Here is a 24,521-nt window from a genome sequence, read left to right on the forward strand (position 1 = left end):
GTACAAATGTAAAATTTTAGAATAAATTTTAAATATATAATATTTAAAATAAATATATTAAAAACAAAAAAATGCATATTTTAAAACGTATACATTTTTTGTACTGCGATCACCTTTGATGACCTCTAGAAAAACATCACCTTATATCTTTAAAACGGTAGCGGCACAAACGTTTGACGCTAATTTTATCTGATTTGAAGAAGGTGGGGGGGCTGGTTGACCTTTTGACCTTTAAATTTTCATTAATGTCTTCAAATCCAAAGCAGCACAAGCAAAAAATTTTGCTGCACAAACGGAGCTGAGTTAATTGACACCCATTTCGTCTGATTTGAAGAAGGTGGGGGGGATGGTTGACCTTTGATGACCTCTAGAAATATTTCTTTATATCTTTAAAACGACAGCGGCACAAAGAAAAAAACCAGCAGAAACGTTTGACACTAATTTTATCTGATTTGAAGTAGGTGGGGGGGGCCAACTTCATTTAGGTTCTGCGGAAGCGGGGAGGGCATATCTGCGTTAACTGCGACACACGCAGAAGACCTGGTTTCTGGGCATAAATCAGGCTTATCAGCGTGTTGCAGAACCTGCTGGTCCTGCATTGAATGCTGGGAAGCCTCTTCCCAGAGGGCAGCAGGGAGAACAGTCCATGGTGGGGGGGTGAGGGGTCATTGATGATGTCACGGGACACGCAGCGCTGGGATGAAATGTCTTTAATGGAGGGAAGAGGAGCCCCCATGATCCTCTCTGCTGTTCTCACCTTCTTCCAGTCTGAGGCGCTGCAGCCTCCACAGCACACAGTGAGACAGCTGCTCAGAACGCTCTCTATGGTGCTTCTGGAGAAGGTGGGGAGGATGGGGGGCGGACAGGTGGGCTCTCCTCATCCTCCGCAGGAAGTCCAAGCGCTTCTGGGCCCTTTGGACCTGATAGATGGCAGAGCGCTCCGGTCCAGGCGACAGACTCTGGTTTATCAGAGTGATTCCGTTCCACTCTGGGTTGATCCGGTCCACGTCTTAATCCTGGTCCTGACGGAGCATCCAGAACCTTCTCAGACCTCCTGAGTCTGGTTTTAAATCTCTGAGCCCAGTTTTCCCTCCTGCTGCAGGCTGCTCCTGGATCAGTATCTGAAGCAAACGGAGCTCGCCGCCGCCGACATGTCGGCCCTGGATCAGCGCCTGCTGCCTCTGCTTCGGCTGTTCGAGTCCAAGTACGCCCCCTACTGGTGATGTAACGTCATTAGATGTATGCTCCCACCCCGCTGAGCGTTTCTCCTCATGCAGGTACTGCCACGCGCTGGACGCTGTGCTCTCTGGTCATGTGGTCGACAGCGACCCGCAGCAGAAGCGCCTCTTCCACCAGTTCCTGTCTCTGTTCGTCAGCAGCGGGAAATTCCAGGTAGAATTCAGAGGAAATGGAGAAAATGTGCAGAGATTCGGATTATCGCAGAGAGAAAGGCGTGTTTTCACCTCCTGCCTGAGAGTTTGTGTCTTCCTGTCAGATTCTAGACGACTCGGACACGTCGCTGCTCCTCAGCTTGAAGCACCCCCAGCCTTCGGTCCGAACGGCGGCTGTGGATCATTTGATGAGCCTCATCAGCTCGGAGCAGGTAGAGCCGGAAAACCGAAGCGTTGAGGTCCTGGATCCCGTTCTGTTAGCTCGGTTCTGACGTCTCGCCGTCGTGTCTCCTCTGACCAACAGCAGACCTTGGACCAAACGTTCCTGAAGGACGCCGTCGCGGAGCGCCTCAGTGACGACGTCCCAGAAGTGGTCTCCGCCGCCCTCCGCGTCCTGCAGGTCCGTTGGAGGAATCCCTCTCTGTTCGTTCCTCCATGATGCCACGTTCACTGTTGTTGTTTTTTGCAGCTGCTGCTGGACGTCCTGGACCCGGAGGACGTGGTGTCATGGCTGCTGTCGCTGCTCCACAGAGTCCGCCCGTCCGCTCAGCAGTGGTCAGTCAGCTAACGATGCTAGATTCATCCGACCCTCTACAGAACGAGTCACTGAGTGCTTCCTGTCTCCTCCAGGATGCCCGTGCTGACGGTGGCGGTGCGTTTGCTGTCCGACGGCCGGCTGGGAAACGGAGATGCTGAGTTGATGCAGAAAACAGGCTGGAAGCTCCTCCCCCTCCTGGTCATCACCTCGGCTGAACTCGGACTGGCCGCCTCCATCGCCCAATCCGCCGTCTTCAGCCAGCACCCCCTCACTCTGGGCTGGGCTCAAGGTGGAAAACCCAACTACTTCCTGTGTCCCTTTCACATTAAAAGCATCGGCAATGCAAGCTTTTACTTCCTGGGTGTTTGGGCCAAATGGAAACCTTTAAAGGAAAAGTCCGGTCAGCGAGGAATGAGGAACTTTCAGAAGTTTGAATTCTGAATATGAGCGACTTTTCCTTTAAAAGCAGAACTAAGACTGGGCGATAACAATACACGATATATGTCACCATATGTTTAAATTACCTTAAAGAAAAAAAAGCCTTTCTGCCACATGCTGTCTTTGGGTGTTAAAATTAAACGTTTAACAAAATCCCATCAACCAAACAGGAAACAAAGCAAAAACACACAATACTAAATAAAATAGAAAAAAAAGGCTCTTTTGTACATAATATAAAAAAAAGAAATTGACCTAAAATAACAAAAATGGAAATCCCGTCCAAAAGTTAGATCATTATCAGCGTTGATCTTACCTGCTGGGAATTATAAAGAAGCACAAAAAGTTATAAAATTGAGAACGTTAGAAAACCTCTGAACATCGCAGGTATTAGAGCATCTTAAAAATAACGTCTTAAATAGCGTCTGTAGTTTCCCTCCATCTCTTCCTTTTTCCTGGGATCGCTTTTTTAAAACGACGAGGCCAACGCCATCGGCTTCACGGCTGATCGATTGAACGTTTTAACTGTTGAGCTGGGAGACGCTGACATGCAGAGTTTACAACATTCATCATTCTGCAGCCGATGACTGTAGGGGGTGGAATAAATTTGTACTGCTGCCTTTTGCAGCAATGGTTTTGCATAGGGATGCACGATATAATCGGCCCCCTATCGGTATCGGCCTGAAAACTGAATATCGGACATCGGCCGCCCCACCGATATTTAACCCGATATTTGATCAGCTTCTGAGTTTCTAAAGTCTAAAAAATACAACTTCTTCTTCTTCAAAAACTTCTTTTTTACAGACTTAAAAACTTCTAAAGACGAGGGAAAAAATATTGATCCATTAAAATATCCCAATATCTTCATATGCTGATATATTGCCATTTAAAAACACCATATCAATCTCTTTTACTAATGAAATATTGCTATATGTCATCGTTATGCTACGAAATCCCCCGAAAATTCACCAAATGTTGCCATATTTTTATATGTTGATATATTGACGCGGTATCGATCTATTTTACTAACAAAATCTCACAAGAATTTGCAAAATATCACGAGAGTTTGTAACAGAACGATGAAATTTCACCAGATTTTGAAAGTAAAATAGATCGATACCGCGTTTTTAAAAATCAATTTGATATCAGCATATGAAAATATATTTGAGTTTATTATTTTTCAAAGTGTCAGAAATGGATAACAAAACTGCTATTTTCAATGACTACTTATTTTTGTCCAGCTTTAACATCGGTATCGATATCGGTTATCGGCTACATGAGTTTTAAAATATCAGCATATCGGATATCGGCCAAAATCCCAATATCGTACATCCCTAGTTTTACGGCGTCTTTTGTTCAATCCAAACCGCTGCCGTATGTCGCTCAGCTGAATCACCTGCTGTCGCCATATTTCGTTTGCCGGTTGCTGTAGAGTGCGAGAAAATAATCCTGTTTGGAAGAGGGGTTTATGATGCATTCAAAGTGTGGGGAAAATAAAACGCTTAATGTCTTAATGCGAATTTGTTTTTGATGGTTGCGATGGAGTCATTTTAACTATAATGTGTGGAGAAACATCGAGTATATTCAATATATCGCCCACCACACTTTGAACTAAGGTTCAAATAATTCCTCTGATTAATCGATTATTGACATAATTGTCAACTAATTATGTTAACAGGAGTATAGAGACTCTAAAACCTGCCTTTAGCTGAAAGAGCGACCCACTTAGAGCAGGAATTATACCAAGATTGTAAAAAAAAAAATTTGTGCTGTCAAAATTATCGCGTCATTATCGCGTTAACGCGAGGCCATTTTAACGGCGATAATTTTTTTAACGTGAGATTAACGCTATGTGGTTTTATGGTACAATTTTCCAAGTTCATCCCGCTGCAGCCTGCGGGAAGGCGGGGCTATTTTCCCCCAGTCAATGCATTTCCCATAGGCTTCCAGAGCGGACCTCCTCAAGGAAAAAAGACGCTCATACACTGGGTGGCGCTAGTGCCTTTTCTTTAAGCCCCACCACCAACAAACAAGTTGAGCGTCTGATAACTAGTAGCAACCTGAAATACGCTGAGAAAACAGATTACTGAGGTGAAATGGAATCTGCTACGGCACTCTTGCTGTCACAGGTCGGTATCGTGTGTGTGTGTGGGTGTGTGTGTGTGTGTGTGGGTGAGTGGGTGTGTGTGTGTGTGTGTGGGTGAGTGGGTGTGTGTGTGTTCTCATTTTTGTTAAGAGGCTGAAAAGTAACTTTCTAGAGCATAGACTACCTCCATCTAGTGATGTCGGTCTATTGATTTTGATGTATTGATTGAAAATTGTTCATTATTATCTTTGTTAATTAACATCTAATGTTAACTGTACTGCATTTTATAGCAGTAGGGTAAAATGCTTGTCTTTGTTCAAAAGACTGTATTAACTGTAAAGACTGTCTTTTACATCAGCCTGTTTTCAGGGCCTTTTTTTTGGCTACATATTTGTTATTTTTTGCTACATGCCTCCCCATCTTCTTGCCATATGTTTCTATGGCATAAATCAGTGTCTGTGACCTGTTCTCATTTAAAAAAAAGAACATTGGCACAAACCTAGCCTGTATGTATTTTTTGTATGTCATCGAGAGTATTTAAATGATTTTCAATCAGAAAAAAAATTTGCGATTAAAATGCGATTAATCGCGAGTTAACTCAGGCATTGATGCGATTGATCGCGATTAAAAAAATTTAATCGATTGACAGCACTAAAAAAAATATATAAAAATTTAGCATTTAGGATAAAAAATATATATATTTTTTCGTCTGTCAATCTGCTCTATCCAGAAACGTTTTAGTTTTAAATCGGTATAAAATCATCTTTAGCGAATTAAAGGTTAGTTGCAGGCCTAATCTGAACAGTTTCTCTGCTCCCAGAACTGCAGGATGTGATGAAGAGGAGCTCTGAGCCTGACTTGGTGGGCCTGGCCAACCAGCGCCTGGTCTCCACGCTGACGAAGAACCTGACCAACATGGAGCATTTCTCCAAACGGGACGCTGTGAGTGGCTCTTTGTGGATCCTAATACCGGACCTTTCCTTGGATGTAACCCTTTGTGTTTCTGGGAAACAGCTGGAGAAACTTCTGGTTCTGGTGGAGGAGCAGCGGAGCGCCGGCCTGAGAGGCAGGGCGCCCTTCCTGGTTCTGACCCGGACCCTGCTGATCAGCCTGGGGGAGCTGAGCCAGACGCAGCACCTGCTGACGGCTCAGAAGGTCTACACGCTGCTGGAGCTCCACCTGCTGGACGTGATGCAGAACGACAACAGCGAGGTGCGGCGTTACAGAAACCCAGTCTTTGTTATCCTGATGTAACATAGACTAAATATCAGAGTAGACCCCGCATTCACCGCTATCGACTGTGGGCCCCGACGTGATTTAGTGACGCCATCTTGGGGAGGTCAACATGTCCACTCAGTGTAATATGTTGAGCAGGAACAGAATTAATTTTAATCAACTTTAACTTGCTGAATATTGAACTAATTTTCCGTTTTTTTTGCTGAAAACAAACAAATGGTTCAGTTTATCTGAACATCCTTAATGGGTTCGAGAGTAACGGAATATTCTGATAGGATGGATGCATGTTGCAAAGCACAGCCACTCATATAGTTTTACATTTTTTATTGCTATATACACATATACAACCTATTTATACAGGTATAAGCAGATATATATATATATATATATATATATATACACATATCCCTCACTTAAAAAAAATATATACACATACATCTGTGTGTGTGTGTGTCTTCACAACGACATACAAAGCCGTAATAAGCTGCTCAGTGCTGAGGCATCCTCCTTCATTTCTCCTTCTGTTCGACCTCCCCAAGATGGCGGCCATAATTTCTGTGTTGCGACAGTCAGTTTGGGGTTTTACTCTTATATGTATGTCTATGTGAGGTAAAATGCCAAAGCGTTAAAGCGTGGGAGTCCAGGTGTATTGTGGGATATAAAGTCTGACTCTCTGTTCCCTCACAGGAGGCGGAGTTTCCCCTCCAGGTGCCCCCCTCCTTCTCTGAGGCTCTGGTCGTCTACCTGAGCAGATGTGAGCAGCAGCCGTCGGAGCGTCTGGATCAGGGCTTCAGCTCGGTTCTCATCACTCTGCTCAGAGACTTTATCTCTTCACTCAGGTGTCCTGACACCTCATTTAAAGGTACAACCCCACCACCTGTGACTGACACGGTGGGTGTGATTATGAGGCTGAGCGGAGGGTCTCCTTTCTGTTCCAGACCAGGCATGGTGGAACCCAGAGAAGATGGACACCAGCACCTGCTGCTACCTGGGCCTGATCTGCCGCCTCTTCGGCGTTCTCATCAGCAGCGCCGCTGAGAGCCCGTTTGCCTTCAGCTGCAGGGAGCTGATGAAGCTGCTCTTCAGGGTGAGGGCTGACCGTCGTTGGATGAAACTTTTTTAAATGTGCAGAGACTTTCAGTTGGGAGATGATCAAGTTTGCTTCTCCTCCAGGTCCACATGCAGGAGCCCATCGTGCTCTTTAGGTTCCTGAGCCTCGTCTGGGGATACAGCGGTAACCATGGAGACCAGCTGGACGTAAAGATTGGCGCCGTCCTGCAGACCAGAGCGCTGTACTTGGGCAGAGCCATAATGGAGGTCCAACCGGCCGCAGTGCTGGACCAGCTGGCGGCTCCAGACTCACCAGGTGAGAAACTGAAACATCTGGAAGGAAATCAGCTTTGAGGCAAAGCGTCTACGGCTGGACGCCGAGAACTGGTGGGGTCAGGCATGACTTCTCCTTATATGCTTTCCTACACTTTGGACGCTGAAGTGATTATGTCATAGCTGCAACGCCAGGCAACGCTATGTAGCGCTAAGCAACGCTATGTAGCGCTAAGCAACGCTATGTAGCGCTAAGCAACACTAGGCGGCAGCGCTAAGAAACGCTATGTAGCGCTAAGCAACGCTATGTAGCGCTAAGCAACGCTATGCAGCACTAAGAAACACTAGGCGGCAGCGCTAAGAAACGCTATGTAGCGCTAAGCAACGCTATGTAGCGCTAAGCAACGCTAGGCAGCGCTAAGCAACACTAGGCGGCAGCGCTAAGAAATGCTAGGCAGCACTAAGAAACACTAGGCGGCAGCGCTAAGAAACGCTATGTAGCGCTAAGCAAAACTAGGCGGCAGCGCTAAGAAATGCTAGGCAGCACTAAGAAACACTAGGCGGCAGCACTAAGAAACACTAGGCGGCAGCGCTAAGAAACACTAGGCGGCAGCGCTAAGAAACGCTATGTAGCGCTAAGCAACGCTATGTAGCGCTAAGCAACGCTATGTAGCGCTAAGCAACGCTAGGCAGCGCTAAGCAACACTAGGCGGCAGCGCTAAGAAATGCTAGGCAGCACTAAGCAACGCTATGTAGCGCTAAGCAACGCTAGGCGGCAGCGCTAAGAAACGCTAGGCAGCGCTAAGCAACACTAGGCGGCAGCGCTAAGAAACGCTAGGCAGCACTAAGCAACGCTATGTAGCGCTAAGCAACGCTAGGCGGCAGCGCTAAGAAACGCTAGGCAGCGCTAAGCAACACTAGGCGGCAGCGCTAAGAAACGCTAGGCAGCGCTAAGAAACGCTAGGCAGCAGCTCTAAGCAACGCTAGGCGGTGCTAAGCAACGCTAAGCAACACTAGGCGGCAGCGCTAAGAAACGCTAGGCAGCGCTAAGAAACGCTAGGCAGCGCTAAGCAACACTAGGCGGCAGCGCTAAGAAACGCTAGGCAGCACTAAGAAATGCTAGGCAGCGCTAAGCAACACTAGGCGGCAGCGCTAAGAAACGCTAGGCAGCGCTAAGAAACGCTAGGCGGCAGCGCTAAGAAACGCTAGGCGGCAGCGCTAAGCAACGCTAGGCGGCGCTAAGCAACGCTAGGCGGTGCTAGGCAACACTAGGCGGTGCTAAGCAGTGCTAAGAAATGCTAGGCAGCGCTAGGCAACGCTAAGCAGCGCTAAGCAATGCTAGGCATCGCTAGGCAGCGCTAAGAAATGCTAGGCAGCGCTAGGCAACACTAGGCAGCGCTAGGCAACGCTAGGCAGCGCCAAGCAACGCTAGGCAGCGCCAAGAAATGCTAGGCAGCGCTAAGAAATGCTAGGCAGCGCTAAGAAATGCTAGGCAGCGCTAAGAAATGCTAGGCAGCGCTAAGCAGCGCTAGGCAACGCTAAGCAGCGCTAAGCAACGCTAGGCGGTGCTAAGCAGCGCTAAGGAATGCTAGGCAGCGCTAGGCAACGCTGGGCAGCGCCAAGCAACGCTAGGCAACGCTAAGCAACGCTAGGCAGCGCTAAGCAATCTTATTGTTTCCTTCCTGTCAATAATCCAGTGAAGGTTGCTGGTTTTACTGGTTTGACCTTCCAGGCTTGTTTAAAGCTCTTTTCTCTGCTCTGATGTGTCTCCTTGCATCAGTGGTCCCCTCCTTGCTGTGCTGCGTTCGTTCTCCTGTTCGGGAGGTCCGTAGGGCCGCCCTCAGCGCCCTTCAGAGCCTATCAGGAACCAGCAGCCTGCCCTTCCAGCCAATCATAGAGAGGCTGCAGAGAACCTCAGAGGAGATCATAGCTGACCCGTCATATCTGAGCACGGTGAGATCTTCAATGACTTCAGACTCAATCTGCTCTGAAAACCTCAGAATCAGTGAATAAACCAAGTCAAAGGATCAGGGGTTGGTCTGGAGCTTAAGAACCGACCTGGTTTATCGTCTTCAGGTTCTCTCTGTTCTTCATGACGAGTCGTTATCCAGCAAAGTCAAGTCGCAACAGAAGAAGCTGCAGGCGGCGCTGCAGCAGCTGCTGCGGAACATTCAGGACCCCTGCTGCCCGTCGTACACCGCCGCCGCCCTGCTCAGGGCGCTCAGCCTCGTCAACGGAAAGGTGAGAGGTCACTGGCTGCCAGTTGGCCGCACCGGGGCAACCGTTGCCTGGGCAATAGTGTTGCTTGTTTTTAATTCTAATCTTTGTGGTAAACTGTCAGTAAAACTGATCATTTTAGTCAGATGTTTGTCTAATTTCTGTTGATGAAAAGTAATTTTTATCTGTTTTTGTAAAGGTATTCTGTTTCATGTTTATATATTATGACTACCTGGTATAAAAGAAATGAAAACTGCAAAAAAGATCTAGAAATGAGAAAAACTTCCTATATTAAGTGTATTTACTTAATTTGAGCTGGAAAATAAGCTGATCTGCCAATGAAATTATTATTAGGTAATATGTACTTAAAATAAGACAATGCAACTGTTTTTTTCTTATTTTAAATATATATTGTCTTTTTCCATTGGCACAGTGTCTCACTTCCCTCCTCAATTGTAGACAAAAATCACTTTTTTAAGAAAAAATGACTTATTTCATCTGTGTTGCTGTTTTCATACTTTCAGTTTTTTGCAGTGTAACTGCCAAAGGTGTAGCAAACAGAAACATCTATTTATTTATTTACCGTTTTCTTTCTGAAGAAGAGATGATACATTTTTTCCGTGTCCTTCCAGTTCATCCTCTCCGCTCTGCTTCCTGTCCTGGAACGCCTCCTGGAGCAAACCGGACCCGACACGCCTTCCCCGCTGCGCTCTGAGACCCAGCTGCTGCAGCTGGTGCTGGGGAAGTTTAACGAGGCGTCGGCGCCCCTGCTGGCCGAGGAGCAGAACTGCATGGACCTGTTGGTCAGAGCTCTGCGGCTGGCCGGCTGTCAGATCTGCGCCCTGGAACAGGTGGGGGCTTAACGAAGCTTAACGAAGCTTAACGAAGCTGCAGGTTAATGTCTGAGAGATTTCTGAGCATTTGGCCCATCATGCCTACAGATCACCAAGCCGTTCTTCTCGGCCCTCGGAGACGAGAAGGTGCAGCAGAAGCTGCTGTCGGTGATGTTCGACCTGCTGGCGGAGGGTCGCAGCCCGCTGGTGGCCGGTACGGTCAGCAGCGTCTTCAAAGCGGTGAGAGAAACGGAGACCAAGTTAAATAAACTTTACCGTAGGTGGCTTCTGAGGCTCTAAATGTGTTTTTAACAGATCGCCGTTGACGCTCAACTGGTGGCCAATGAGCTCGCTCCTCCTGACAAACCAAAGGTCAGCGTCACGGTTCAGCAAACCCGCAGGAGCAGAATGGTTCCCAGGTATTCAGCATTTCACTCCCTAAGAACTGATTCATTAGAGCAGCAGTCCCATCAGCATTAAACAGCTGGAGGTACCACATCTGCTCGGGGCCCCGCCCCTTCTTATGACATCAATGGATCGAATCTCTTTCAGAGTCTCAACATATTATTCCCTATATTTGCTATTATTTTACATTTCATCTGCGATCGAAAGCAGAGACAGTAGAAAACAATCATTGTGTAGACGTAGTAATGAACAGTAGAGCAGCTGCTTCCTGAGCTGTCAGGGTTTGGGAGCAATAAATCCAGAGGCGGTTCTAGACAGGGGCCAAAGGGGCCCGCACTGGAAAAAATCGAGATCTAGATTAGTCATTTTTTCTTGACAGAAGTGAATTTTTCTTGGATTGAGGAAAAAGAGACATTTTGCTAATGGAACAAGACAATTTACACTTAGACTAAGAAAACACAATTGCATTGTCTTATTTTAAGTGCATATTATCTAATTATCAAATTTTAAGAGTATAAATACTCATTCCATTGGTAAACTATCACATTACACTGTGCAATTTTTTTCAGTCGTTGCACGCAGCTACTAACCTGACTCCTCCAGATGGATTTGCTCCGCATATCCATCTGGAAACCTTCCGTTGAAGTAATTTTGGGAAGGGGCGAAAATACTGGTTATCTGATTGGCCTATGTTGGTGATAGACGGGCCAAATAAACCAATCAGATCAACGAAGCATATGACGTACTAACAGAGCGACGACGAAGAGGAGCCAATTGATAGATCAAACTCTTGCTGAAACCAGTGGGGAGAAGAGCAAAAACATCTTTTCCTCTGAGAAAAGCCTCCAGAGCAGTGTTTTGCTCTTCTTTCAGTGAAGAAATACTCTGTAATTCCCATAAAACTTGCTGGATAGCCACGCTAACGCTAGTTTCATCGGCTGAAGCCGCCATGTTCTTTAGACTGAACTGTCGCACTTCTCGTTGCGTCACACCTCAACCCGCCTCAAAGCCAACGCTGATTGGACGATCGTTTGGTGAACGGCTCCAAATTTTCTTTAACGGAGAGTCTCCAGACTGATCTGCGAGTGAAACCTTGAAAGCTCGCGAGATCAGGATGGTCTCACGAGGCTACGCAGCTACAGCTGCAGTTCACAGCTCACCATGTTTGTTCTCACTCTGTGCGACCCGACGCTCTGATGCGATCTACCTGCTCAAACTGTACGTCTGAAAACCAGGTAGGATTCAGCTAGTCAGCTAGTCCTACTGAAAACACACACAACAATATTGGTTCAATTAGCAGATGCAATTATTTTAAAAAACTAGGCTCGGCCTCAGCAGATGGCCGCTCACACTGAGCCTGGTTCTGCTGGAGGTTTCTTCCTGTTCAATGGGAGTTTTTCCTCTCCACTGTCGCTCCAAGCATGCTTAGTGTGAGGGATTGCTGAAGAGTCAATGAGTCGATGCAATCAGCTGGTTTTCCTTAGATAGAAAACTTTGAATCAATCTGACTGGATGATCTGGTGAACTGGAAAGTGACCTGAGATGACATGATGGGAATTGGAGCTATAGAAATAAACTGAATAGAATTGAATCTGTTTTTGCAGTGTTACTAAATCAATTTCTAATTATGAAAGAAGAGACTTTTACTGATTTGTACGTACAATATTTTGGATGGGAAATGTACTAAAATAATTATTTAGAAATTGCAATCAGTTTTAGCTTCACTCGTGAGAAATGATCAGTTTTTATCCGTTAGATCAGGGGTCAGCAACCTTTAACACAGAAAGAGCCATTTGATGCGTTTTAAACGGAAAAGAAAACACTGGGAGCCGCAAATACTTTTTGACATCTAAAATGAATTTATTTATGAACGCATTTATTAAATAGAAAGAAAAAATATTTAAAGAAGACAACAACTTCCCTTTCATGGTTCGTGGTTCACCCCAGCCGTACAGTACACTTATTTGTGCTTTGACTACCCTTTTGAAGATGGGCTATCATCTTATCTTAAATGAAGATAACACTGTTTATATTGTTTTTTCTTACCTTTATACTTTGTATAAACAACAAAAGTGGGTTGCTTATGAAATCTACGGAAGAGGATTAGGGCCACTGAAAAAAAAAAAAAAAGTAAACTGATTTTTTTTTTTTTTTTATATTGACATTTTTATTTGGAAAGGCAGGTTACAATTACTTTGTACATTCAACCTTCCACCACAGTGGAAATATGGAAAAGAACAACATAAGCCGATCCAGAGTTTTTGTATAGTAACCAAACATCTATAACTTAAAAAAGCGAGCGGGTGGGAACATGAGGTCTGATTCAAATTTTCCTTATTTTTGGGGAAAAGCACAATTCAGGACATAGGCCTGCCAAAAGGGAACAGTACACAGCACAAAAATATTTGCATGTGGTAAGACAAGTTTAGATCACAGGGATTACTGCTTTTACATAGTTTGTCCACTTAGACCAAATCCTGAAAAAAGATTCCCTACGTCCTTGGACAGAGAAAGTTAGCTTCTCCAGCATGTAAATGTCCTGCACTATGTCAAACCAGTCCTCTACTGTAGGTGCTTGAGGTTTTAACCATTTTCTGGTGATTGTCTTTTTACTTGCAGCCAGCAGCATTAACAGCAGTTTTTTATCTTCCAGAGTCCAGTTGTCAGATGGAATGTTTCCTAAGTACAGAATTTCACATTTACACGGGAGATTTTTAGTGAAGATGTTGTTTATGTGGGAACACGTTTGCTCCCAAAAATCTTTAATCACCGGACATCCCCAAAAGATGTGGTGGTGATTTGCTCCGTTTTTTCCACAGAGTCTCCAACAGGCGTCTCCGCTGCCATGATGTTTTTTCTGAGCTGGAGTTACAAAATATCGAACAGAGTTTTTCCAACAGAACAGTCTCCATGTGTTGGAGCTTGAAGTCATCCAGTGTAATTTATTAATCTGTTCCCAGACTTCGGTTGAGATAGTTACGTTTCCTTCTTTTTCCCACCTGTTCCTTATATAATTCGTATCGCCTTGTTTAGAAGATAGAATAGCATTGTAAAGTATGGAAACAAGTTTCTTGCATGAACCTGACTTCAACAAAGACAAAAACACATCAACCAATTTTGATTTGGCCGTTTCCCAATCATTACGTATGTTTTGATTGAAATAGGCCCTCACTTGTAAATATCTGAAGAAGTCGTCCCTCTCTAACCCATTAGATCTCTGAAGCTCCTCAAAACTCTGAAATACCCCCTTTTTGGTAAATGTATAGTAGGTGGTTATTCCTTTTTGGATCCATCCTCTAAATCTCCCATCCATCTTATTCGGTTTAAAAGCAGAGTCAAAGGCACACCATCTGAGTATTTTTATCTGGTTGCCCAATTTACAGATTTTAATCACCTTTCTCCAGGAATCCAGCATTGTGTGTAACATTGAACCTTGTGGTATGTTCAGCCCATCTTGTAATTCCGTATCCATTAATACTGATATCAGGGGTATTCCCTCCACTGTTCTACCTTCCATATCTTTCCACCTGGCATTGTATGATGGAGAGCATAGACAGAACACTGGTCTTAACTGAGCTGCAAGATAATAAACTTGCAAATTGGGAAGACCCAGTCCACCTTTCTCTTTCTTTAATTGCAGCGTCCTATACCTCACCCTTGCCTTTTTTCCCTGCCAAATATACTGAGATATCATTCTTTCCCATTCTATAAAACGTCTTTTTGATATCTGGATAGGTAAACATTGAAATAGATAAAGGAAGCGTGGGAGAATGTTCATTCTGACCGATTCCACTCTGGAGTATAGATTTGAAAAAGGGATCAGGTTCCATCTCTGTATGTCTGATTTCAGGTTTGAGATTAGGGGCCCATAGTTGGCATCAAAAATCTTAGAAAAGTCCTTGGGCAATGTGACCCCTAAATATTTTAAGGAATCTGCCTCCCAGTTCCAACTGTACAGTTTTCTAATATTGTTCTGTGGGTTATAATTTATTGTTAGAGCCTGAGTCTTGGTAACATTTATCTTGTAACCCGAGAGCGAGCCATATTCCTCGACTGCTCCCATAAGCACTGGTAGAGTTTGAGATGGATTTGTTATGGTTAGCAACAAATCATCTGCAAACAATGAAAGCTTCTGTTCTCCAGATGCCATGTGAACCCCAGCTATGTCTGTTCTCTGTCTTATCCATTGACTTAACGGCTCTATGAAGAGGGCGAAGAGAAGCGGCGAAACGCAGCATCCCTGCCTCGTACCCCTTTCCAAAACAAAGGGGTCAGATAGGTCTCCATTAATTTTTATCCTAGCCGATGGTTTATTGTATAGGGCTGAAATGACATCAATTATGTTCTGGTGAAACCCAAATCTGGACATAACTTTGTAGAGAAAGGACCATCTTACCGAGTCAAAAGCCTTCTCTGCGTCCAGACTCAGTACAAGGGTCTCTATTTTTTGTTGAGCTACATGGTTTAAGATGTGCAAAGTTTTTCTGATGTTGTCCTGTGTCTGTCTCTGCCTGATAAAGCCTGTTTGGTCCTTATGAATTATTACTGGTAAGATGTTTTCTAATATCTGAGCAATTATGGCAGTAAATAATTTATAATCAATATTAAGCAGGCTTATCGGGCGGTAGTTTCTGCAGTCCAACTTATCCTTTCCCTCCTTGGGGATTAATGAAATAATTGCATCTCTCCATGAAGGAGGAATTCTTTTCTTTTCCAGAACATTGTTGAAAACTCTTAATAAAACAGGGACTAATAGATCTTGCATTTCTCTGTACCACTCGGAGGTAAACCCATCCGTTCTTGGAGATTTCCCTCCTTTTAACTTTTTAATCACCGATCTTAGTTCTGCCTCAGTTATCTCTGATATTAATTGTTTGTTTTGCTTGGCTGTAATGTTGGGCAGAGTGAGTTGAGAAAGGAAAGTAAACTGATTTTTAAATTTTATTTCAGTTTAACATGGGAAAAAAGTCAGAATTCTGAGATTAAAGTCAGAATTCTGAGAAAAAAGAATTCTGACTTTTTTCCCATACTATACTGAAATAAAATAAAAAAAAAAAAAAATCAGTTAACTTTTTTCTTTTTCCAGTGGCCCTAATCCTCTTCCGTAGAAATCAACAAAGTGCTACAGAGAAAATAAAATTTTATCTAATGAACACATTTTGAATTCTTGAAAAAATAACACAATGTCTGAATGTCTCTTTCAAATGCGAGTATGATGTGTATTTTGAGCGACGAAAAAACTATAACATATTAATTCTAATATGTCAAGATCACAATAATCTTCCAATTTATGACTAAAATATTAAAGAACTAACAAAAATAAAATGAACTTAGTGTTTCCCGCAGGAATTAGCTTAGGCGAGGCGGTGAGGTGTCGGCCGGAACCAGTTTTGCGTGGATAACTGTCGAGCGGGCTGGGGGGGTCAAATTAAATACATAAAACTAAATCCTATCTTAATTTGTCAGAGCACACGAGGCAGATATTAATTTTCTATTATCAGTTTTAATTAACCACTTACCTTTTCAGATATAGTTCACCGATGATGATGACGACGAAGACATCACGTCACCCCCCCACCCCCACCCCACACGTCTCCTCGGATGATCAAAGAAAATTACTCATCTGTTTAACTCAGGCGCGGTACACTACGCCTTTTCCACCTAAAATGGCGTCTTAGTAACAAATGTCACGTGACTGGTGGAGGCCGATTCTGGTTTAATGTCTGGGCCTGGCAATGAATTAAAACTTCGGGGGGTTGGGTTTTTTTTTTTTTTTTCTTTTGGAACGTTGGCGAGGCGGTAGCGTGAGTTTGGCGAGGCCTCGCCAAACTCACGCTACCGCCTCGCCAAGATAGTGCTGCGGGAAACACTGACTTAAATTAAATACTTAGTTTTTTTTTTGTAATTTATTTTCCCAAGCCACTCAGAGCCGCAGTATAAGAATGAAAGAGCCGCATGCGGCTCCAGAGCCGCGGGTTGCAGACCCCTGCGTTAGATCATAAGTGCATCCTGGGCTTTATCTTGTTCTAGGTTTTATTTGTGTCTGTTTGTGTTATTCTTTAGTTCTTTGCCCCCCCCCGCACCATCCTGCCCCCCTGGTAAAGTCCATCTAGAACCACCCCTGACTAAATGCATCCTTCCTCTCCTGCCTTTCCAACATGTTTTCTCCACTTGTTGCACCACAGAGTCGTGTGTTCGGACCTCCGCTGCTTTATATTCAGAGCTGTTTTTTTCTGCTCATTTCTGTGCTTAGGAAGCCTCAGGAGAGCGACGCTTCGTGTCCAGAAGGGGGCGCTGTGCCGTGGCAGAGAGTCACACTGATCCTGGAGCTGCTGCAACACAAGAAGAAGCTGAAGAGAGCCCAGGTGTTGGTGCCGGTTCTCTTCTCTTTGCTCTCCAGGTACCAAACGGCAGCTTTCCTAGTCCATCAAAGTTCCACTGAAACCCGACTGAATGTTAAAACTCCAGATAAACCGAAATCATTTAGAAAATACAAAGGTAGCGACTGATGAAGGCTGTTTGTCTCGTCAGGAGTTTGGAGCCGTGTGCAGACGATCAGACAAACATGGAGTACACCAAGCAGCTGCTGCTCAGCTGTCTGCTAAACATCTGCAACAAGCTGTCCCCTGATGGCGGCCCCATGGCTGCAGGTGAGGAGGAGGAAGTCGCTCTGTGATCCTGGCCTAAAACTCGCTGCTCCTGTCTGATTGGGTTTTCTGTGTCCGCGCCCTGCAGAGGTCCTGGATGAGGAGAAGTTTAACGTGGAGCTGGTGGTTCAGGTGATCCGGTTGTCAGACATGCCTCAGACTCACCACCACGCCCTGCTGCTGCTGGCCGCCACCGCCTCCATCTTCCCCGTAAGCGCCGCCTCCTCTGGCGAGAAACAAACCGGTTTGAATAAATGACTCAGTGAGCTCCGTGTGTCGCCCCCTGCAGGATAAAGTCCTGCACAACATCATGCCCATCTTCACCTTCATGGGAGCCAACATCCTGCGGCTGGACGACGCCTACAGCTTCAGAGTCATAGAGAAGACCATGGCGACGGTCGTCCCGGCGTTGGTCCAGGTGAGCAGCTGCTGCGGGCGACGTCGCCTGATGCCTTGAAACCATTCTCACGTGTCGCGACGTCGCCCCTCTTACAGGCCCACCGGCTCTCCGACGGATCCTCCGCCCCTGCCATGGTTGCCGTGGTAACGAAGATCATGCACGTGTTCGCCGACGCCCTGCCCCATGTTCCTGAGCACCGGCGGCTGCCCGTCCTCGGACTGCTGGTGACCGCGATGGGCCCCGCCCACTTCCTGTGGATCCTCCAGCTGCTGCTGCTGAAGCTGCACGCCACGCAGAGCGGCGAAGCCGGCGACAAGGTACCACAGGCTCCGCCCCTGCTTAAGGAGCTAATGCTACTTAGAAAAGCTTCTGCTGCTTCATCTCTGATCCTCATTAAGGTCAGACGTCCAGTAAAGTGAGTCCAGAAGCTTCTGCTGCTCCTGTGTTCAGCTTCTCTGATTGGTTGATAATTTTTAAAACTCCAGCAGCTGCTGCTTGTGAAGCTTCAGATGCTCAGGAGCTCATGAGGCGCCGCTGCTCTAGACGCTGCAGGACCATTTTATGCGCATCAACCGTTGACTTTGCATGTAAAACGGCTGCTTCTGCTGCACATGTCGCATCCGGTGTGAGCGTAGCTTAATACTGCTACGGTTTTTCATGGTGGTCGGTGTCTGCGGTGCAGGACGCAGCTCTGGAGCGGGACATGGAGTTCTGGATCTCCCTCAGCTGTCAGTTCGACGTGAAGCAGCAGCTCAGCTCCGTCATCAACATCCTGAACTTCCTGCTGCAGCTGCCAGACGATAAAGAAGGTGAGAGCCGTCAACTCCAAATCCGCTCCCGTCTGATTTCTGTCAGAAGCGTAACACCGGGGTTCTGCTGCAGCTCCGCCGAGGCGGCCAGTGGGTCGGCGAGGAGTCGGGAGGAAGCAGGAGGAACCTGAGAGGACGGAGGAGCTGATCTTCAGCGTGGAAACTCACAGCAGCAAGGAGCTGCGGCACTTCAAGTTCCTCTGCGTGTCGTTCGTGGCTCAGCTGCTGGGCTCCAACACCTTCATCCAGAAGGTGGGAGAGAAGAAGCTGGAAGGTTGGGAGGAGTCAGGGGCAGTTTCTAAACGTCTGCTCCGTTTTCAGGTCTCAGAGGAAACCGATGACAGCGGCGATGACAGCGGCGCTTCCCTTCAGCAGCTGCAGCAGAGGTGAGTTCCCCTCAGAGCGCCGTCAGGCACAGCTGCAGGGAAGACGCTGAGTTTCTGTGTGCCGCAGGGTTCTGGAGGAGATCCTGCGCTACATCCAGTCTGTGGCTCGATGCGTGGAGGAGAACGCCGACCAACCCACCGCCAAGTTCTGGAGAGTTCTACTCAACAAGTCCTACGAAGTCCTGGACCGGGTGGGTCTAGCTACTTCGCCACGCAGCCGAGCTGCTCGTACGGAGCCCTTCTGTTTCTAACTCTGCTCGCCGCCGCAGGTGAACGCCTTGCTGCCCACAGACACCTTCATCACGGTGATGAAGGGGCTGATGGGAAACCAGCTGCCGTCGGTGCGGAGGAAGGCCATGGAGCTCCTCAACAACAAGCTGCATCAGCGCCCGCAGTGGGATGATCAACAGGTGACCCGTCGTTGCCATAGAAACCGCTCTGTCGAGGGATTGTTCTGACGCCGCTTTGTTCCCTTCAGGTGTCGGCACTCCTACAGATGACCTCCGACCTCCTGGCCGTCGTTAGGAAGAGTCCTGGGAAGGAGTCTGAGGAGGCGGAGCAGGCCATCAACAGGCAGACCGCGCTCTACAGCCTCAAGCTGCTCTGTCGCAATTTTGGCTCCGCCCACCAGGAGGTGTTTGTTCCCGTGCTGCTGATGGTAGTGGACATCGTAACGACGACGAAGGAGGAGAAGAACGTTATCGGCAGCGCTCTGCTTTGTATCGCAGAGGTGGTCACTGAGCTCAAGGCGCTCGCCATCCCTCAGTTACCAAGGTAACCGGGTCAGGTTACCCAGTCTGTGCTCTAGTGCCTCCACGGCACACTGCTCACCTCTTCATCTGCTCACCTCTTCATCTGCTCACCTCTTCATCCGCTCACCTGTTCCTCCACTCACCTGTTCCGCTGCTCGTCTTGCAGGTTGATGCCAGCTGTGCTGCACGTGCTCAGTGACAGGAAGGAGCTGCTAACCAATGAGATCTACCAGCTCAGCGCCGTCACCGCGCTGCAGCGCGTCACAGAGACGCTGCCGCACTTCATCAGCCCGTACCTGCAGGACATCATACTCCAGGTAACGCACCAGAGCGGCGGTCATAATTGGGTCAGCGCCCCTCGGTGGGCTCACCGTCCTACGCCGTGTCCCTGCAGGTGTGCCGCCTGACTCGCCTCACAGAGACCTCCTCCTCTTCCTCCTCCTCATCCTCGCCTTCCGCCCAGCTCTGCCTCCGTGTCTCATCCCTGAGAAGCACACTGGCCACCAAGTTGCCCCCCCGGGTCCTGCTGCCGACCCTCTCTAGGTGTTACAGCTCTATGGTGGAGGACAGGAAGGTGAGCGGTGTTCCTGATCCGATCACAACCATCGCTAGCAATTATTCTTTCTGCTGAGGCTCGGCTCGTTTCCCTGCAGGACCAGCTGGAGGCGCTGATGAGCGTCCTGAAGGAACACATCGCTCAGATGGACAGCGAGCAGCTTGCCGTCCACCAATCAGAGCTCACCACCTTCTTCCTGACGGCGCTGGACTTCCGGGCCAAGCGCTCACAGGTTAGCATCGGGAAGATGGAGGTCGGTCTGGTTCTGACCCGCTTTAAGACGAATCTCTCCCTCTGTCCTATCAGGGCGATCTGCAGAGGGCGTGGCAGGTTGAGGGCGGAGTCATCGACTGTCTGATCACCATGGTGATGAAGCTGTCCGAGGTCACGTTCAGGCCACTCTTCTTCAAGGTGACTCTGGGTTGAACTCTTTGCAGTGATTCTCTGCAGAACCGTGACTGAAGCCATCTGTTTATCCTCTGCAGCTCTTCGATTGGACCAAATCGGACAGGAAGGAGCGCCTGCTGACGTTTTACCGCCTCTGCGACCGCATCGCCGAGCGGCTCAAAGGACTCTTCGTCCTGTTTGCAGGAAGCTTGGTGAAACCTCTGGCTGACGTGCTGAAACAGACCAACAGCTCCAGAACAGGTTCCTGAACGTTCTCCAGAACACGCCTCCTCTGCAGGAATCCTGCTGATTAGTCACGCCTGCTGTCTGACCTTCTGTCCGTTCCAGATGAGCTCGTCTTTGACTCGGAAGAGAAGAACTGCCTGCTGCTTCAGCTGGTCCTTGACGTTCTGCAGAAGATCTTCCTGTACGACACACAGAGGTTCCTGAGCAAAGAGCGAGCCGACGCCCTGCTGGGTCCGCTGGTGGACCAGGTGAGACACCTCACTGATTTTGACTCTAAATTTAGCGCCTCTTCAGACCCCTATCAGCAGCGGCTATAAATTCACAATTTACCAAAAGCCATTCAAACGTTTACTAAGTTATCACATCAGTTTATTTATATGAATGCCAACAATAAAAAAAACATTAGAAAAACAAAACATCATTTCATGTCCAGGTTTACTTTCTGTCCATAAATCTTGTCCTTCTAAAGCTGTGAAGGTAAATCTGTCTTTTGTCCAATATTGTTTCACAAACCTAAAAAAATAATGAACCAGTTTAATAATGGGGAAGCTATTAGTCAGCTTTTTTTTTATATATATAAATTTATTTTCTCAGAATGTTTTTATTGTTCATTCTTCTTTGCCTTTTCTAAAAAGTTCTTTAAATCAGTCCTAGCTGTCTTTATCCAGGCTGGCTCAGATCCTGACCTTTGGAAAAAGGAGGCAGGGAAAGCAGGATAAAGCCTTAGCCTCACTACACGCAATTAGCCTCACTGCACGCAGTTAGCCTCACTGCACGCAGTTAGCCTCACTGCACGCAGTTAGCCTCGCTGCACGCAATTAGCCCCACTGCACGCAGTTAGCCTCGCTGCACGCAGTTAGCCTCGCTGCACGCAATTAGCCTCGCTGTTAGCCTCGCTGCACGCAGTTAGCCTCACTGCACGCAGTTAGCCTCGCTGCACGCAATTAGCCTCACTGCACGCAGTTAGCCTCGCTGCACGCAATTAGCCTCGCAGTTAGCCTCGCTGCACGCAATTAGCCTCGCTGCACGCAGTTAGCCTCGCTGCCGGCAGTTAGCCTCGCTGCGCGCAATTAGCCTCGCTGTTAGCCTCGCTGCACGCAGTTAGCCTCGCTGCCGGCAGTTAGCCTCGCTGCATGCAATTAGCCTCGCTGTTAGCCTCGCTGCAATCAGTTAGCCTCGCTGCAAGCAGTTAGCCTCGCTGCCGGCAGTTAGCCTCGCTGCATGCAATTAGCCTCGCTGTTAGCCTCGCTGCACGCAGTTAGCCTCGCTGCAATCAGTTAGCCTCGCTGTTAGCCTCGCTGCACGCAGTTAGCCTCGCTGCCAGCAGTTAGCCTCGCTGCACGCAATTAGCCTCACTGCACGCAGTTAGCCTCGCTGCACGCAATTAGCCTCGCTGTTAGCCTCGCTGCACGCAATTAGCCTCGCTGTTAGCCTCGCTGCACGCAGTTAGCCTCGCTGCACGCAATTAGCCTCGCTGTTAGCCTCGCTGCACGCAGTTAGCCTCGCTGCACGCAATTAGCCTCGCTGTTAGACTCGCTGCACGCAGTTAGCCTCGCTGCCGGCAGTTAGCCTCGCTGCACGCAATTAGCCTCGCTGTTAGACTCGCTGCACGCAGTTAGCCTCGCTGCCGGCAGTTAGCCTCGCTGCACGCAATTAGCCTGGCTGTTAGCCTCGCTGCACGCAGTTAGCCTCGCTGCAGGCAGTTAGCCTCGCTGCACGCAATTAGCCTCGCTGTTAGACTCGCTGCACGCAGTTTGCCTCGCTGCCGGCAGTTAGCCTCGCTGCACGCAATTAGCCTCGCTGTTAGCCTCGCTGCACCCAGTTAGCCTTGCTGCAGTCAGTTAGCCTCGCTGCACTCTGTTAGCCTCGCTGCACTCTGTTAGCCTCGCTGCATGCAGTTAGCGAAGTACAATTTCTCCCTCCCTCTCTCTGCTGCCATCCTGCATAGCGGCTGCCTGCCCTGCAGCAGATAGTAAACTTTTCCAATTCAAATACAGATTGCAGATTAAATTTGCAAAGCTGCTGCTAATCCCGCCCTAGATTGAAAAATTCAATCATGAAAATAATTTTTAACTAGCCCAGTTGTCTCTTAAAATAACCTTATTTTCGCCCTACAGCCTCATTCTCTTCCCTTCTGCTCCTCTGGTCTGCGTGTGTCTTTGCACCGCTGCTAATTTCTTCTTCTTTGTGTTTTTGTTTATAGTTTTTCTAGATGGTAAATGGTGCATTAATGCCCCCAGTTGCTGGAGTGTGGAACTAAATGGCTTTACTTCTTTTTGTAAAAGTTTTTATAAACTCTTCAAATCACCACGTTTCTTCCTTCCTGCAAAGCAGCTCATATAAATGTCCTATTTATATCCCCTGTTTTGACAGACAGCAAAAAAAAGAGATTAAAAAAATTAATGATTCAGAATCTGCTGCAGCTGGATGACATAAGCAGATAAGGCGATGATGTCATCTGGCGCTTTCTAGGAGAGCCAATAGCGACTTTTCTTGCTGAGGAGTTGGCAACACTGTGCAGAAAGAACTCTGCATTTAATCCTGAAAGAACAGTTGCTGAAGCTCTGCTCCTGTGTGCAGCTGGAGAACGGGCTGGGCGGGCCGCAGACCTACCAGAACCGGGTCACCCAGCACCTGGTTCCCTGCGTGGGTCAGTTCTCCGTGGCGCTGGCTGACGACGCTCAGTGGAAAACCCTGAACTACCAGGTCCTGCTGAAGACGAGGCACAGCGACGCCAAGGTGAGCTCAGCCGGACGCCCAGACGGTCGGCCTGTTTGTTCCTCCTCTGATCATCTGCTCCTCCTCTGCAGGTCCGCTTCTCCTCCCTCCTCCTGCTGATGGAGCTGGCGTCCAAACTGAAAGAGAACTACGTGGTTCTGCTGCCTGAGACCATCCCATTCCTGGCAGAACTCATGGAGGGTGAGGGGAAAACGATTGGTGACGGATCTGAACCGGTTCTGGTTCGGTTCAGAACCAGGGTCCATGTTTAACATGTAGTCACCGACCCATTCAGAACCAGAACCGTTCAGAAGCTGCTCCTGTGGAGCTGAACGGTTTGTTTCTTTGCTTTTCAGATGAGTGTGAGGAAGTGGAGCAGCAGGTCCAGAAGGTGATCCAGGAGATGGAGAACATCCTGGGAGAACCTCTGCAGAGCTACTTCTAGCATCACGGCCCACCTTTAGGACGTTCTGAGGAGGAACCAGAACAAAATGCTGTTTTTACCTGATCAATAAATGTTTTAATTTTCTAAACTAAAACTTGCCTGTTTTTCATCTTAAAGTTGTAGAGAAGCGGCTGTTCCAACTGTTTCTCCCAAGTGGTGCCCGACTTTACACGAGTGAACAAAGTGAATGTGATTGGTCGATTATCAAGGGGGCGGGATTGTGTTTCCAAAAAGGCCAAAGTAAATAACCCAGTCCTTCTTTTCACTGTAGACAAGCCATGATCTGCTTCTCTGTTCTCCATTTTTCATTTGGATGAAATAATAGCTGCATGAATCATGACAGCAGACAAGATAGAGGAGAGCAGGAGGCGGGGTTACCAATCTACTCGCTCTGGAGAGCAGAGTTCGCTGCTTTTAGATGTTGTCTCCAAAGTCTCCAGTAGCAGAAAAAAGTCTCTAGATTTGGCGCTAGGAGCTTTTTAGAAATCAAAGTGCTAGAGGGGTCTGAAAAGTGGCTAAATATAGCGACTAAAGCACTAAGTTGGCAACACTGCTCTTTGCATCATTTGGAACTTGGAGCCCTAGGCAACTGCCGAGTATTGCCTAATGGTAAATCCCTCCCTGAATCCACCACTAGATGGCCCCAGTAAGCGAAGGAGATCAGAATATCTAAACTCTGTCCTCTGAGTTAAATGTTGCATTTTAGGAGAA

At 47.4% G+C, this 24,521-nt stretch overlaps 1 protein-coding gene across 1 annotated transcript in view; it reads left to right on the forward strand.

The window, feature by feature from the left end:
- Positions 1–23,900, forward strand: part of heatr1 (HEAT repeat containing 1) — a 30,174-nt gene extending 6,274 nt beyond the window's left edge. The window contains exons 10-45 of the mRNA XM_038269703.1: positions 1,103–1,204; positions 1,278–1,392; positions 1,496–1,603; positions 1,696–1,791; positions 1,861–1,946; positions 2,022–2,218; positions 5,271–5,392; positions 5,465–5,662; positions 6,374–6,548; positions 6,625–6,773; positions 6,860–7,052; positions 8,790–8,962; positions 9,086–9,250; positions 9,859–10,077; positions 10,168–10,299; positions 10,375–10,478; positions 16,718–16,864; positions 16,996–17,114; positions 17,200–17,321; positions 17,401–17,529; positions 17,607–17,828; positions 18,194–18,320; positions 18,394–18,572; positions 18,642–18,706; positions 18,774–18,897; positions 18,976–19,116; positions 19,185–19,480; positions 19,625–19,775; positions 19,853–20,032; positions 20,112–20,246; positions 20,321–20,425; positions 20,500–20,662; positions 20,750–20,895; positions 23,228–23,386; positions 23,458–23,566; positions 23,722–23,900. Of these exons, the coding sequence (XP_038125631.1) occupies positions 1,103–1,204; positions 1,278–1,392; positions 1,496–1,603; positions 1,696–1,791; positions 1,861–1,946; positions 2,022–2,218; positions 5,271–5,392; positions 5,465–5,662; positions 6,374–6,548; positions 6,625–6,773; positions 6,860–7,052; positions 8,790–8,962; positions 9,086–9,250; positions 9,859–10,077; positions 10,168–10,299; positions 10,375–10,478; positions 16,718–16,864; positions 16,996–17,114; positions 17,200–17,321; positions 17,401–17,529; positions 17,607–17,828; positions 18,194–18,320; positions 18,394–18,572; positions 18,642–18,706; positions 18,774–18,897; positions 18,976–19,116; positions 19,185–19,480; positions 19,625–19,775; positions 19,853–20,032; positions 20,112–20,246; positions 20,321–20,425; positions 20,500–20,662; positions 20,750–20,895; positions 23,228–23,386; positions 23,458–23,566; positions 23,722–23,810 (5,242 nt within the window). The 3' untranslated portion in view covers positions 23,811–23,900. The remainder of the gene's footprint in view (positions 1–1,102; positions 1,205–1,277; positions 1,393–1,495; positions 1,604–1,695; positions 1,792–1,860; positions 1,947–2,021; positions 2,219–5,270; positions 5,393–5,464; positions 5,663–6,373; positions 6,549–6,624; positions 6,774–6,859; positions 7,053–8,789; positions 8,963–9,085; positions 9,251–9,858; positions 10,078–10,167; positions 10,300–10,374; positions 10,479–16,717; positions 16,865–16,995; positions 17,115–17,199; positions 17,322–17,400; positions 17,530–17,606; positions 17,829–18,193; positions 18,321–18,393; positions 18,573–18,641; positions 18,707–18,773; positions 18,898–18,975; positions 19,117–19,184; positions 19,481–19,624; positions 19,776–19,852; positions 20,033–20,111; positions 20,247–20,320; positions 20,426–20,499; positions 20,663–20,749; positions 20,896–23,227; positions 23,387–23,457; positions 23,567–23,721) is intronic.
- Positions 23,901–24,521: the final 621 nt, after the last annotated feature.

This window comes from Cyprinodon tularosa, unplaced genomic scaffold (assembly GCF_016077235.1).
Source record: "Cyprinodon tularosa strain WSP-4 unplaced genomic scaffold, ASM1607723v1 ctg736, whole genome shotgun sequence".
In the NCBI taxonomy this organism is placed as follows: domain Eukaryota; kingdom Metazoa; phylum Chordata; class Actinopteri; order Cyprinodontiformes; family Cyprinodontidae; genus Cyprinodon; species Cyprinodon tularosa.